The 12683-nt window shown below is 48.2% G+C and overlaps 1 protein-coding gene across 1 annotated transcript; it reads left to right on the top strand.

The window, feature by feature from the left end:
* The first annotated feature begins 226 nt into the window (after positions 1–226).
* On the top strand, positions 227–12241 carry LBH (LBH regulator of WNT signaling pathway). The gene is made up of 3 exons (XM_061475087.1): positions 227–383; positions 1099–1201; positions 9748–12241. Exons 1-3 carry the CDS (start codon positions 358–360, stop codon positions 9949–9951), a joined length of 333 nt encoding a protein of 110 aa, XP_061331071.1. The 5' UTR covers positions 227–357; the 3' UTR covers positions 9952–12241.
* The last annotated feature ends 442 nt before the right edge of the window (positions 12242–12683 follow it).

The following is a 12683-nucleotide window of genomic DNA, read 5'->3' as shown; positions in this document are numbered from 1 at the left end:
GGCCGAGCCGAGCCGAGCCGAGCCGAGCGCGCCACCGCCTCCCGCTCGCGAGGCACGTGCCCTTCACCCCAACCCCCCTGTAGGCGGCGGGGCGCGCCGAAGCCATTCATGAAAATGTTGACGTCAGCCGGGGGGGCGGAGACTGAAGCCAGGCCCCGCCCCCCGGAGCCATTTAAGGCTGCGCGGCAGCGGTCGTAGGGCTCAGACGGGCGGCAGCGGCAGCAGCAGCGGCGCGGTGGGGTGGTAGCGGGAACCGCTTCGCAGCGATCGTCCCGCAGCGTTCGCCGGCATCGCGCTGACTGCGGGGTCGCGCCTCCCGCACCCCCGAGGGCTCGGGGCAGCCTCCGCCGGGACTTCATGTCTGTGCTGTGTCCCCTGCCCTGGTGAGTGCAACTCTTGGTTAACCGGTACCAAGCGGTTCCCGCACAGGGGTGCTGTGGGGGGGGGAGGTCGCGGATCACCGCTGCTGTGGTGTGGGGAGGGCTGGAAGCGGAGCCCCTTTTTCCCGGGATGAGGCCCTGGAAAGTGTTTTCCTGGGAGAGGGGAAAAAGAGGTGTCAGCGGCGGGATGAGCCGCGATCTGTGGGAATTCGCTTCACTTTCTCGAGCTGGGAATGCCATTTAGGCTGGAAAAGCAGCGCTGGAATTGGCGCCGTGCGAGCCGCTGGTGTGGGAAGTCCCGGAGGTTGTAAAATAAGTCAGCGGGAGCTAAAACACAGCAGCTTGGAAAGAAAGGGGAGAAAAAGACCAACCCCCGCAGCGCTCGCACTTTATTGAGTGTTTTTTTACTTACCCCCCCTTAGGGGGCAGAGCTGGAGGAAGTGGAGAAGTGAAGCCCTGCTCTGGAAGCCTCCGGAGGGGTTCTCGGGGGTTTGTTCTTGGGGAGCAAGCCAGGGAGATGCTCCCAGGGGCGGGGGGTAGCGCTGTTTTGCGAGGTGCTGAGATTTTGCACCCCCTTTTAAAGGGGGCAGCAAAGAGGAGTCCAGAAAGAGACTGCCGACAGCCTCTGCTGCTTGCTTTTCCATCACGATGCCACTTAAATCTTGCTTGGTCCTCCTGGAGCCCTTCAGAGCATTTGAATGATGTCTTTTGTTTCTAGCCCTGATTATCTGAGATCAGCTGAAATGACTGAAGTGATGATGAACACCCCAGCTATGGATGAGATTGGGCTAAGCCCCCGCAAGGATGGCCTGTCATATCAGGTAAGTGCTTTGCCAGCTTCTTAGGCAGTTATCCCCTATGGAATTGCTTGGGCTGGACTGCAGACTTGGTCTAATGTACCTTTCCATAGCCTGACCTAATCGCAGGTCTTGCTGTAGTGAGGACTAGTCAACAGACTGGAATGCTTGCTTGGCAGGAGATGGTTGTCTAAAATATCACTTGGTATCAGACCAGATTGGCAAAGGACTTGGTTGTTTCCGAAGGAATTGAGCCCCCACATATTCAGTGTTTATGGGGGCTTGGTGGGAGACAGGGGAAGTGTTAAGGAAGGGTTTGCACCTCTCACTGGGCTGAGAGGACTCTTGAGGTATCTGCAGCATGGCATACAGATGACCTGCCTAGAGCAGGGGAGAGTTCTTTATATGGCGCTTAGAATGTTTGGATCTGTTTCTTGGTTATCCAGACTCACGGTCCTATTTGAGACAGTAACACTCTTCTGTAAGACATGGTGAAGCCCAGAGACAGCCTAAACAAGCCTTGAAATGTCACTGGAGATAGCAGTGCCTGAAGGCATGAGCTGCATTCATTCTGAAAGTTCTGAACAATGTCATTAGCTATTAACCTCTAGATCAATGAGTGGGGTTAAGATGTGGTCTTGGAAACTAGCTTGAGCCTTAATCCTTTAGTCTCTGTATCCTTTTCATTTCTTAGCTTGTAGTTAATCAAAAGGCAAGTTGTGCATCTTAGCCTACTAGATCCATGTTTTCCTGTTCTTTCAGGAGACTTGTTGATGGGATTTAACACAGGCAATGTGTGCGTGCAGTTGACTCGCATCTGGTCTGTGTGTTGGGTGACTCTTAACTGGCAGATCCCGATGCAGGGCTCTCTTCATTTGCAGATGTTACACAACCTGCACAGAGGCAGTTGCTCTAAGTGTGCATTCAAATGAGGCATGCTGTTGTAGCTCATTTGTAAATATTCAAGTATACAAGGCAGCAACAATGCACTGAAGCATGAAATCAACTGAACTTAGGGGCCTCCGGCCAAAGCTATGAGGAGGAAGAGGGGCTGCGTTGCTTTTTTTGGTCAGAATTCTGGATCTGGATAGTGCAAGTTGTTTGGTTTATACCTGTGCTGTGCCTCAGTGCTTGAGTTAGTGGAAAGCATATGGCCTTTCTTTCCTGTACAGCAATGAGAGTGTTTGTTAAACCTGAAGCAACCAAACTAGCCTGTATGGGATGCTCAATTGTCTTTTATGGTCACCTTATGAAGAAGCTTAACTCAGTCAGGTCAATGCTTCTATTTACCTATACAAATTTTCCAGTGAGAAACAGGATGTAGGTGCCCTGCTTGTTCTAATGATTGCTTCAGCGAGGTTTTTTTCCCTGATGCTAATGACCTTGATAAGTCTGCTTGGAATAATCGGGGAACAGGCCTGTTCAGTTTTAAGTAGATCATCTGAACATGAAGGTATGTGAGTCATAAATGCTGGCAACTCATACCTATGCAGGACTTTTGCATCCTGGATCTCTTCTCTATATAGTGGTCGAGTCATAGATGACTTCTTTCAAATGCCTGCAATAGCTGGGGACTGCCTGTTGGTGCTTCACCTTGATGTAAGCCAAACTGCTGGCAGGAATGGGTGAGGTGTTGAAGTGGATGATCCTGATGGAGTACTAGCAGCATGTGGGCTGTGTACAAGGTCTGCCTCTAAATCAGATTAGTGTAAAGAGGATTGGGGAGCAGGCTCCTGCCTTCCTTCTCTGGCTAAGGATATCACAGTGTAAATCAAGGTAAGTTGAAAGCATCCTTAAAAGGCTGGAAACTCAAGTTAAAACAGCAAGGACAAATCTGATGTAAATAGCATCACGAGCTCTTTGTTCGATCTCAGACTCTGGCACTTTGTGCTTCATCTTGCTCATGGAGAGAGTTTGGTACATTGAAAACTCTATGCTAGTCTGAGGGCTGTAGTGCAATAACTTAAAACCAGATAGGGCTAACGGAGCATTACTGCTCCTACACTGGGGCTTGTTGTTCTGAGCTGCAGCATCTTCCCCTGCTCATCTGCAGCTGGGCACTTGTGATGTGAGTGTAGCAGCCTTTGGCTGACTATGAGAGGCAAAAAAGTGGAGCCAGAACTGGGAGAGGCAAGCTTCCAGTTTTGAAGGTTTCTCAGGTTCAAGCAGTAGAATTGGGATTTACTTTGCTGCAGAGATGACCTCAAACCAAGGTTCAGAATACCCCTCTTCAGGCCGTGCAGAGCATGGACTGCCTGGGAGGTGGTCCATAAGACGCTAGCTGTGAGCTTGGGGGCTGCTTCTGCTACCATGTGCAGACATGAAACTGTCTGGAGCAGAGGAAACGGGCAGCAGCTTTGTGGGAACTGTAAAGCACATTAGTATCTGCTACAGACAGACTTGTCCTACCAGCAGTGTGGTTCCAAAGTGGTTTTGCCTTTACTTGGAAGCAAACTGAGGAAACTAACCCATACCCTGAGTATAAACTTCAGCAATCTGATTCCTCTGTCTTGTGGAGTTTACTGAACTTCAGGGCTCCTGTCTGCCTCACTGATTATGGAGGGAACTTGGCTTGTCAGCTTCTTCCTTCTGCCTTCTCTACCCCCTTGCCTTTGCTCATGGTCTGGAGTGTCTGCCTTGAGATCAGCTGAAGCTGTGCACCTTGCCCCGGTGAAGCTTCCTGGCCTTTGTTGGGCTGCCCATCACTGCTTTTTAAGCACTGATGTGGAAAAAACTCAGACTGCAGAAGTCATATGTGTGTAGGCTTAGTAATTTGTATGTTTCCACTTGCAAAATGCGCTTCCTCAGCATAGAAATGCCTTTTTCCAGTTAATATGCAAAATGCTTGTAAGCTAATGTGCTACTTTGAAAATCTTTCTATGTAAAGCAGCTTTTATTACTGTATTTGTGCTGTAAAGCTGCTCTCTGAGCCCCCTGAAGGTGGTTTAGCCTCAGCAGAAGTGAATGGTGAAATCGGGGCATTAATCTTGGAACAAGGTGGCATAGACAAAACAGAAGATGCAGCTTTAGAGATGATGTCATGCTGGGTCTTGTGCCTGCAGTGAAGAGCTATTTCTGGATCCTTAATAGATGTCCCATAATTCCCATGGGACTTACTAAACAAAAAACTCCTTGAAATGCAACTGATGGCTCAAGATGCCCCTGCTACAAACAGATGTGCCTATGGAGGGCTTCATGGGCTTCCTGCCTGGCAGTCTCCACTGAGCTGGGTCCTTTTCACTGCCAGTCAGAGCTAATCTACTGTTTCCTATTTCCTAGCCCTTCGGTGTACCTGTTCTCTGAAAAGCCTCCTCGGCACTAAGTCAGCTTGTCCTCTGCTGCCGTAGCACAGCAGCACAAATGATGCTACAGAAACCAAGGCTGGATTAATCATTTTGTGGAGCTGTTGTCAAGAGATTGCCTTGCTTCTTGGAAGTGGAGTGGGGTCTGAGCACAACTGAAATCACTTTAATGCCCCAAGTGTTTTATTTTGAGCTAATGCTGTGTCCTGAGTTGAGTGTGCTACTTTGCTGCAGACTGGCTTGCTGGTCCTGTGGGACCTTAGGTTCCCTTTTAGGACATGGGCCTGTGGAGGCTCAACTTGCCTCATGCCATCAGCTGGGGTTTGGTTGTCATGGGGAGCTTGAGCTCTTTAGGTCATGATCACATCATTAGGTTAATAACATCTACAGTTAGCTGTGAATCATGCCAGACTGAATCTAGGTAAATAGGCTTAATACTCTATCCAGTGTCTATGGTGAAAGCTCAGGTTGTCTGTGTTGGTGGGGAAGTAGTAATTTGGTGTATGCAACACCTTCACCAGCACCTGTGAAGCACTGACTTTCCCAAGGAGCTGTGGTGCTTGATGCTGAGGGGTTCAAGCTGTATCTGCTACATCCTCCCAACCTAAACTGTGGGACTGATAGGTTACTGCTCCAGGGGCTGATGGCAAAGGGTGGAAATTGCACTTCCTCTAATAGCCTTGCTTGCATGTAGGTGTTTCATGTCTGTGCAGCCTTGATGTGTGCAGGGGAAGTCCTGTCATAGAGCTGGTGCTCGCTACTATGGAAACTCTTGAGACTGGGCTGCAAAAAGATGGGGTTAGCAAGCGAGTTGAGGATAACTTGCTCACACAGCGCATCCGTTGCATGTTACTAGACAAGATCAGTAGATGTGTATTCTGAGTCAATGTGTATTCCAGGGTCTGGGATGTTAAATGAGGGCAGAAGCAGGATATGGGATAAACAGAGCCAAAACTCGTCATGTTCGCAGCCATGCTATGCAAAAAAGTGTTCCACTGAAATGCAGACTGAAGACAACAGCTCATTACATCTCGGTGCGTGTGTTTTCCTCCCTGCTTGATACCTTGCTCCTCTGATGGAAAATTGCTGTGATGTATGAAGTTTCCCTGCCACTGTGTTCCAAGATAGGACAATCTGTGACTGGGGAATTGTCATATTTCATAAACCTGAGTCACGGGCTGCTGTGTGCATACTAGATGGAGCTCTGTTTCGAGTCATGACTGCTGTGTGAGTAAATATAGGCATTAGCACTGTTAGAGCTGGAAAATTCCTCCAAAGGAGGGCACTGAGAGATGATTTAAGTATTTCCTGAAGTGAGCTTGCCATGCTTCTCAATGGCAGTGAAGTTTCATTTTGAGAGCTGAAATGATGACCTGGGAGTTGGAATATTGGCTTGATACTGCTGGCGAGGCACAAAACTTAGCTTCTATTTTTACTGGGAGGGTGAGTGATATGTGTACATCGGGGCATATTCTGTACCTGAAGTGGTATGCCTCTCAATATAGCCTTTTCAGTCTTGGATAGTATTACCATAGTGAAGCAAAGCTTTTTTTCCCCCTAAGACAGTAACTTAATTTGGAAAGATCTCATTGCTTTAGTCTCCCTGTAATAGAATTGAAATAGTTTTCATCCCCATGGGAGGGGAGACAAGCATTTTAACTATGGGTGTTGGTATGGAGGACACATGTGGAAGTTGTTTTGAATTTACAAGTGTCAGTTGGATTATCGTAGTGCTGAGCTAATCCTCTTAACTGTCTGACAGTGTCCTGCTTTTGGTGTTTCTCCATCCCTGTGAATGCTGAGAAGAGGGTATGAGCCTCCCCAGGGCAATGAAAACTTTCCATTCTTGTTGCCAAGGCTTCATTCAAGGATAGAGCTGGATCCTCTGAAACAGAGGCAAACATGATCTAAAATCACTTCAAGCATCTGTTTCGAGTTCTGCTTTTCCCTGTCCTTTCTAGCTGCGAGGCAGGAGTTTGGTTGATTTGTAGGTGATCTGAATCAGTCCATGAGGAGAGTGGTTCCCAAGACACCATCTGGAGAGGCCTGTGTTTGTGTTGAGTAGTGCAAGAAGGAACATGTATGTCCTCTTTGGGCTCAAAAGGTGTTGAAAAGGGGGCTGGGAATTGGGGCTCAGCTACAGAAGGGGAGCTCTGCAGAAGCAGTTGCAGCTTCTCATGCTGCATCATGCAAGGAGGCGTGTAAGAGGTCTTTGAATTGCTGCTAAGTTTGGTTTTCGGTAGCCTCCACAACCAGCTGGGGGCTGTCACTTGTCTTCCCCATCAAGTGACCGGATCAGCTAGAGATAGGCATCCACTTCATTTGTGTGCAAGGTGTCTCCCTCTGATGAACAAGGAGAAGCTAACCCCTTGCTGCTAGGCCCTTTGGGTGGTGGGGAGATGCAAAGTCTTCCTCCCACATGCGTGAGCTGGGTACTGTGAACAGAAAGGCTCATAGGCAGGCTTTGCTGTCCTGGCTGCTGTGCAGGAGGGTGCAGAGCTCACAGGTCAGAGCTGAGCTGCAGCATTCCCAGTGAGGACCTTGCCGCAAGCTTGAAAGTTGTTGTTTTTCCTTCCCATTGTGTAAATCTGGAGTGGGACCAGATTGGGCATACGGGGCCAGCAAATGCAGCGTGCCACCGCCGGTGCAGAGCAGCAGAAAACCGGCACTTGCTTGTTTTAATAGCCTGGCAGTGCAGCTTATTTTGGGGTGAGTGGGGAGGCCGGTTTGGATTAACTTTTCCTTGCAGCTTCCCCAGATGTACAGCTCAGTCTTAATCTGAAAGCCTGTTTTCTTTGGTCCCGATGCTTGGCCTGCCACGACACCCTGCTTGTCACATGTGAGGAAATCTGCCTTTGTTGTAGTTTTTCCATTGACCGTCCACACCCCTTGAAAGCGCCGTTGCAACATCTCCCTTCGTGCTGCCTCGACGATTAAAAAGCATGACTTAGTGGAAAAAATCCTGACCTTCTTGGGTTCGGCCTGTCCTGCAGCTGTTCGAGATAAGATTGTGCTGGGGTTTTTTAGTATTAAAAGAGCTGCACACCACGTTTTGTGGGCATTTGTTTGTAAGGAAGTGACTGCTACTTAGTTTCTGGAAAAAAAACCTGGCAGGCTGTTTTCAAAGAAATTGCTCCAATTTGACCTAATGTGCTTAAAATGATAGCAGCCAAAGGTTAGCTTAATTATTATACTCCTATTTTTCTTGCACAGGAGGCTATTTTCATGACATTATCAGCTTATGTAACCTCCTGAACCACACTTCTTTTTTTCCATTGCAACCTTCTAAACCGTGTAATGTCAAGGGTATTTTTTTTCCTATCCCGAGTTTAGATAATGAGTTGATGCTTAAAAGCCACTGACTGAACTTCCAGTAATGCACCACATATCTGAAACTGTCTTTGTTTGGCCGAGCAGAAGCCACAGAGCTCCCAGAAACAGTTGTGCTGGGGGTGACTAATAGCAAGTAGCTTATCCTGCAATGCTCACGTTTATGTGGCCACTCTCAAAGACCTCCCTTGCTCTTGTGCACCTGAAAAGCATATGGAAGGTGGGTGGTACAGTGGGAGCTGGGCTCCTGCACCACCCTGCCCAGGACCAGATGGATGTGCGTGAACAGCCCTAGTTGTGCATTTCCTTCAGTTAACCTTGTCTGGCTGCGTTAAGTAGTAACCCAATGGCTTTCTCATGTTGGTAACCTGGTTGTCCCAAAGCTTTGGATGCAAGGAAGAAGCTGGACAGTAGAACACTGAGTATATTGGCAAGGATATAATGGTGGTGTTAGCTGCTAGGCTGAAGAGCAAGTTGGTGCGATGTTCCACTTTGGGGTTTGGGCCAGGGCTTACCAAGGTAGTGGGTTACCTGCACGGTTGGTATGAGGAGAATGATACTTCATGGTTAATGCTTAGGGTTCCTTGATGGGGAGCTTTTGTAACTGGAGCCACAAAGATCAAAGCACATCAGATCTTGCTCTCAAACTGAGGTACTTGTGAGCAGCATGCCTGAGGCTGGTAGTGCTGTTCCCTGCAAAGATGCTCTTACAGCTCACTTGAATTCAAGTACAGTGCCTGACTCCTCACCCCATCTGCAACCTTGAGGGGAAAACACATTTTGTCATTATCTTGGGGGTGTTTAAAGACACCTGTAAAGCAAAATGGGCACTCTGATGAAATTATTTAAAATAAAGAGATGGTAATTGTTTAATACTCTGGTTACCAACCACAGGGGTTCTGATGTGGCAATTGGTTCTTGTCGCCTAGGAGCTCTCTTCTGGATGAGCTGGGGTTTGAAGCTGTTCCCCTAGTAGGGCATCCTTAAAAGTACCAGCAACCTCTTCAGTTCACATTGTGATCTGAGTCATGCAAAGCTCCTGCTAACACTGCAGTTGGCAGTTTTTCCTGTTCCCATGTCTTTGCCTCAGTTTAGAATCAAAGTGTGCATACTATTGGCACTGCCACCAAGTATGGGCTCTGGTGCTGCTGTAGTGTATGAGCTTGTGCACCCATGTGGAATGGAATGGGTAAGGTACTGCTCTGTGCATCTCGGGGTGCTGGAGAAAACTGGTCCTCATTCCTTGCATGAACAATATAGTGCATAATTGCTGACTGTGCTGCAGGTACCTCCTGCTGAAGAAATATGGTTCAGTCTCCAACCCATCCATAAAATGAGTGTCTTTCTGCTGAGTTTGCTTAAGTGTGGTAGCTGTAGCATGCAGAACACTATTAAAATTGTGTCTTAAAATGCAGCTGAACTTCTTTCAATCTGGAGCTGTGGCTCTGGAGAGGTACCAGATGCAGGCCCTTGCTGCAAGGGTCTGGACTGCCCTAGCACTGGGTTGCCATGTGCCTCCTCTCCCCTCTAGCAGCAGAACCTGGAGCACAAGCCTGTTCTGCGCAGCTTGACCAGCAGCAGGAAATGAGATCTCAGATTGTCTGATCGAGATAGCTCTGTGTGCAAACTCAGGAGCATTAATGCAGAAGCAGTGGGTGAGGGTGAGGTGTGTTTGGATAAATATCCAAAAGGGCAGGTGCCTGTTTGCCGAGAACTATCCAAGCAAGCATGTGCTTTGGAAGCCTCTTGGGTAGCGCTCGTTTCCAGTACTCTGAGATTAGAGAAGCTTATTTCCAAGTTCAAGAGTCTTTCCATCACCCAGTGGTTTACTTTGTGCCCAGACAAGTCTGCCCTGGGGAGCCGGGTGTCTTGAGCTGGATTTTGGCTAAGACTGCTTGAAGGCAGCCCCTCTCACAGGCTGTTTCTTGGCTCTTTCAGATCTTCCCCGATCCCTCTGACTTTGACCGCTACTGTAAGCTGAAGGACCGCCTGCCCTCGATCGTGGTGGAGCCGACGGAGGGCGATGTGGAGAGCGGTGAGCTGAGATGGCCACCCGAAGAGTTCCTCGTGCAGGAGGAGGAGGAGGAAGAGGAGGAAGAAGAGAACTGTGAAGACGCAAAGAAGGACAACAAGGAGCAATAAATGGCATCAGAGGAAAGGCGAGGGACTGCACCCTTCGGAAGGAAGAGCCACGCTTCTTTTGAAAGTCTTTTTAAAGGAAAAGACAAGTTCAACTTTGCACCTGCGAGATCTTAGTTATTTTGTAATTCTCTGTATTGAGAACTGAAGCCCTCGGTGTCACCAGACCTCCTGAGGAAGGAAGGAAGTAACGCAGAGAAATGTTTGCTGTTCTCGAGATCATTGTCTGTATTTTTCCGAGGTGGAGGCAGCAGTGAAATTCCAAGCACATGGCAGAGGGTGACCACATGAGGGACCGTGGGGGGGGGGGGGGCTCGGGGAGGGGGAGGAAAGGCAGAGGTGGCAGCGCTCGGTCCGGAGCTGCCTCCAGCTACAAGCGTGAGAACAGAGCTGTAATCCCTCAGATTTGCCTTTCTTACAGCTTCCATTTGTGTGTCTTGGGGTGGAAGGGTGTCCGTAGAGAGGAATGGCTGAAGGCTCTGCTGATGAGGAGCCTGTAGCTCTCCCCAGTTTGGCACCTCCTAGGGTAACGTGAACGTCTGTAGGAATAATTGGGTTTCTTGCTCTTGCTGTTGAGCCTGTTTTCCAGCCACTTTTCCCAAAGCTGTTTTCTTCCCCTCTGCCTTTAGACTCTTCATTGCTGAACAGCTGTATTTGCAGGGTAATATTAGGCTGCTGCTTGTCATCTCTACTGCGAGGCCCTAGTTTATCTTGCCGGTGGTTAGCGTGAGGTAATGCGCATCGGGTGGAAAGATGCTTTTGTCTGCAGCGAGAGCTCACATAGGTTTGAACACCTCAGATTTTCCTCTCCTATTTGCTGAGGCCGCTTTGATCTCATCTTTACAGCTCCCAAAGCCAGAGAGTGGAGGTTAAGCCTCCTTTCCTTGGTGTCCATGAGGCTGTAGGGTTTCATGTCTCCGGCTTGCTGGCCAATGGCCTTGAGAGAGCTGGCGTGAGGGATCTCTTCCAGCTTTGCATTGCAGGACAAGCTGGTAGGGGTGTGCATAGTAGGGAGCACTGCCAGACCTGAGGTAATCCGAAGACAAAACACTTGGATCTAGTGTGGATCACCAGTGGGAAAGGGGGGTTTGCAGAAGGGGTCTGTTGGGAGAGGATAAGCCTGGGTGTCCTGAGGCAAGATGTGGCTTTGCTTCATAGCAAGGGGAAAACATTCATGAGCTGCAGAGTGGCTTGCAGAGTCTGTGGTTGTGTCCTCTTCACCATATCCTGCTTCAAGGAAAAGTCATCTGTCTCTGTTTGGGGAGGAGGCCAGTCTGCTGCCAGACAGGGTAACCTGCTGCTTGGCTGGAAAGATATCTTGCAGCTTTGGGGACCAGCTTGGGAGCCAATTGGTCTTGGGATAGGATGAGAACAGGTACCACCTAAACCAAATCTATGGTCATGGAAGAGAAAAAGAAATGTCAAGGCCTTAACCAAACTTTCATAATAATCCCAGTGCCACCCCCCCCCCCCTTTGCTTATAACTGGTTCCATTTTTAAAATCTATTTGAACATGTGTGTATTTGTATTTTTAATACCTCATGAGTAGTAAAACGCTGGTGGGGTTGGGAACTGCTTTTAACATATTGGCAGGATTGTTTTAGTCTTGTCTTGCTTGTGTTTAAACATAATGGCAATAATTTATCAGCTCTGCATAACTGTTTCGGACAGATAGGAGTTTGGAGAGGAGTTAGCACAAAGCAGGAGAAATTCAGTGTTCCTACACTGCGGCTGGTCTCCAGTCCAGCAACGCAGACCCGGTTATACATGCTCCCTGCCTGTCTTGGTGGACAGTTGATCACCAGATGGTCATGATGTGGTGATACCATTTTCTCTAGTGATGGATTCAGCTGTTGTACCTGTAACACTTGTTCTAGTCTTGCTGTCTTACTGGAATGAGCTTGTACACCTGCATACCAGCCAGTCATCTTACTTCTAAGTGTTACTCTCTATTGGTCTCTACTGTCTGTACCACCAAGTCAAAGCTGTATATCAAAGATATTACCGTATGGGCAGCAGCGAGATGGCAATCCTTGGACTTTAGACCTGCTGTCTGCCCTAAAGACTTGCATATTTCTGTCTGCATCCTTTTTTTTTGGAAGTATTGTGTATATTTCTATTTGTTGTTGAACGTATCTAAAGAACAAAGCACTCCAGTAAATCTCCTGTTGTATGATATACATTCTATATTTCTGTAATTCTTTTTGAGCCTCAGGGAGAAGCTAGCATTTTTTTCAAACTACATTTTTGTCACTGTGACAGTTGTAAATAAAGTTTGAAAATGCTTTCCAAATATTCCGGCTCTGTTCTTACTGCCAAAGCGGGTTTGGGATGGTCGACCTTCCAGCTAGTAGCCAGTCCTTGTGTTTGAGGTCTGGGTGTACTCACTTGCAAGGCTAATGCAGATCAGTTGAGTCTGTTCTGTGAACTTGGAGATACTTGTTTCATGGATGTGGCTGACCTCAGAGCATGCCCCATGGGATTACAAGCCTAAATCAATTTAGGGTGAGGTGCAGCATTCTTGCCTCTGTCTTCCTACAGTTGCTTACTTACTGCTGGGTTAAAGGCTGCAGGAAAGTGGTACTCCATCCTGGATCTGGAAAATCTGTATTTAGATCTATAACTATATACCTGTAATCTATGTCTACCACTTTCAGAGCAGGAACCTCTGGAGAGCAGAGGTTATTAGTTCCTGCTGTTAGTACTAAAGCAGTACCTGTGCATGTTCCCTGCTT

The sequence above is a fragment of the Pezoporus flaviventris genome, unplaced genomic scaffold (genome assembly GCF_033815535.1).
Source record: "Pezoporus flaviventris isolate CSIRO_AGI_PZ_B2104156 unplaced genomic scaffold, CSIRO_AGI_Pfla_v1 ptg000083l, whole genome shotgun sequence".
Lineage (NCBI taxonomy): Eukaryota > Metazoa > Chordata > Aves > Psittaciformes > Psittacidae > Pezoporus > Pezoporus flaviventris.
The sequence above is the reverse complement of the archived record's forward strand: the minus strand, read 5'-3'. Positions and strand labels throughout refer to the sequence as shown.

What these genes read in the sequence shown, in the direction of transcription:
- LBH (XM_061475087.1), top strand. Translation starts at nt 358, where the DNA reads ATGTCTGTGCTGTGTCCCCTGCCCTG. An exon ending in GTGCTGTGTCCCCTGCCCTG is followed by an intron (nt 384 to 1,098) that starts GTGAGTGCAACT and finishes TTTTGTTTCTAG; the next exon opens with CCCTGATTATCTGAGATCAG. An exon ending in AGGATGGCCTGTCATATCAG is followed by an intron (nt 1,202 to 9,747) that starts GTAAGTGCTTTG and finishes TGGCTCTTTCAG; the next exon opens with ATCTTCCCCGATCCCTCTGA.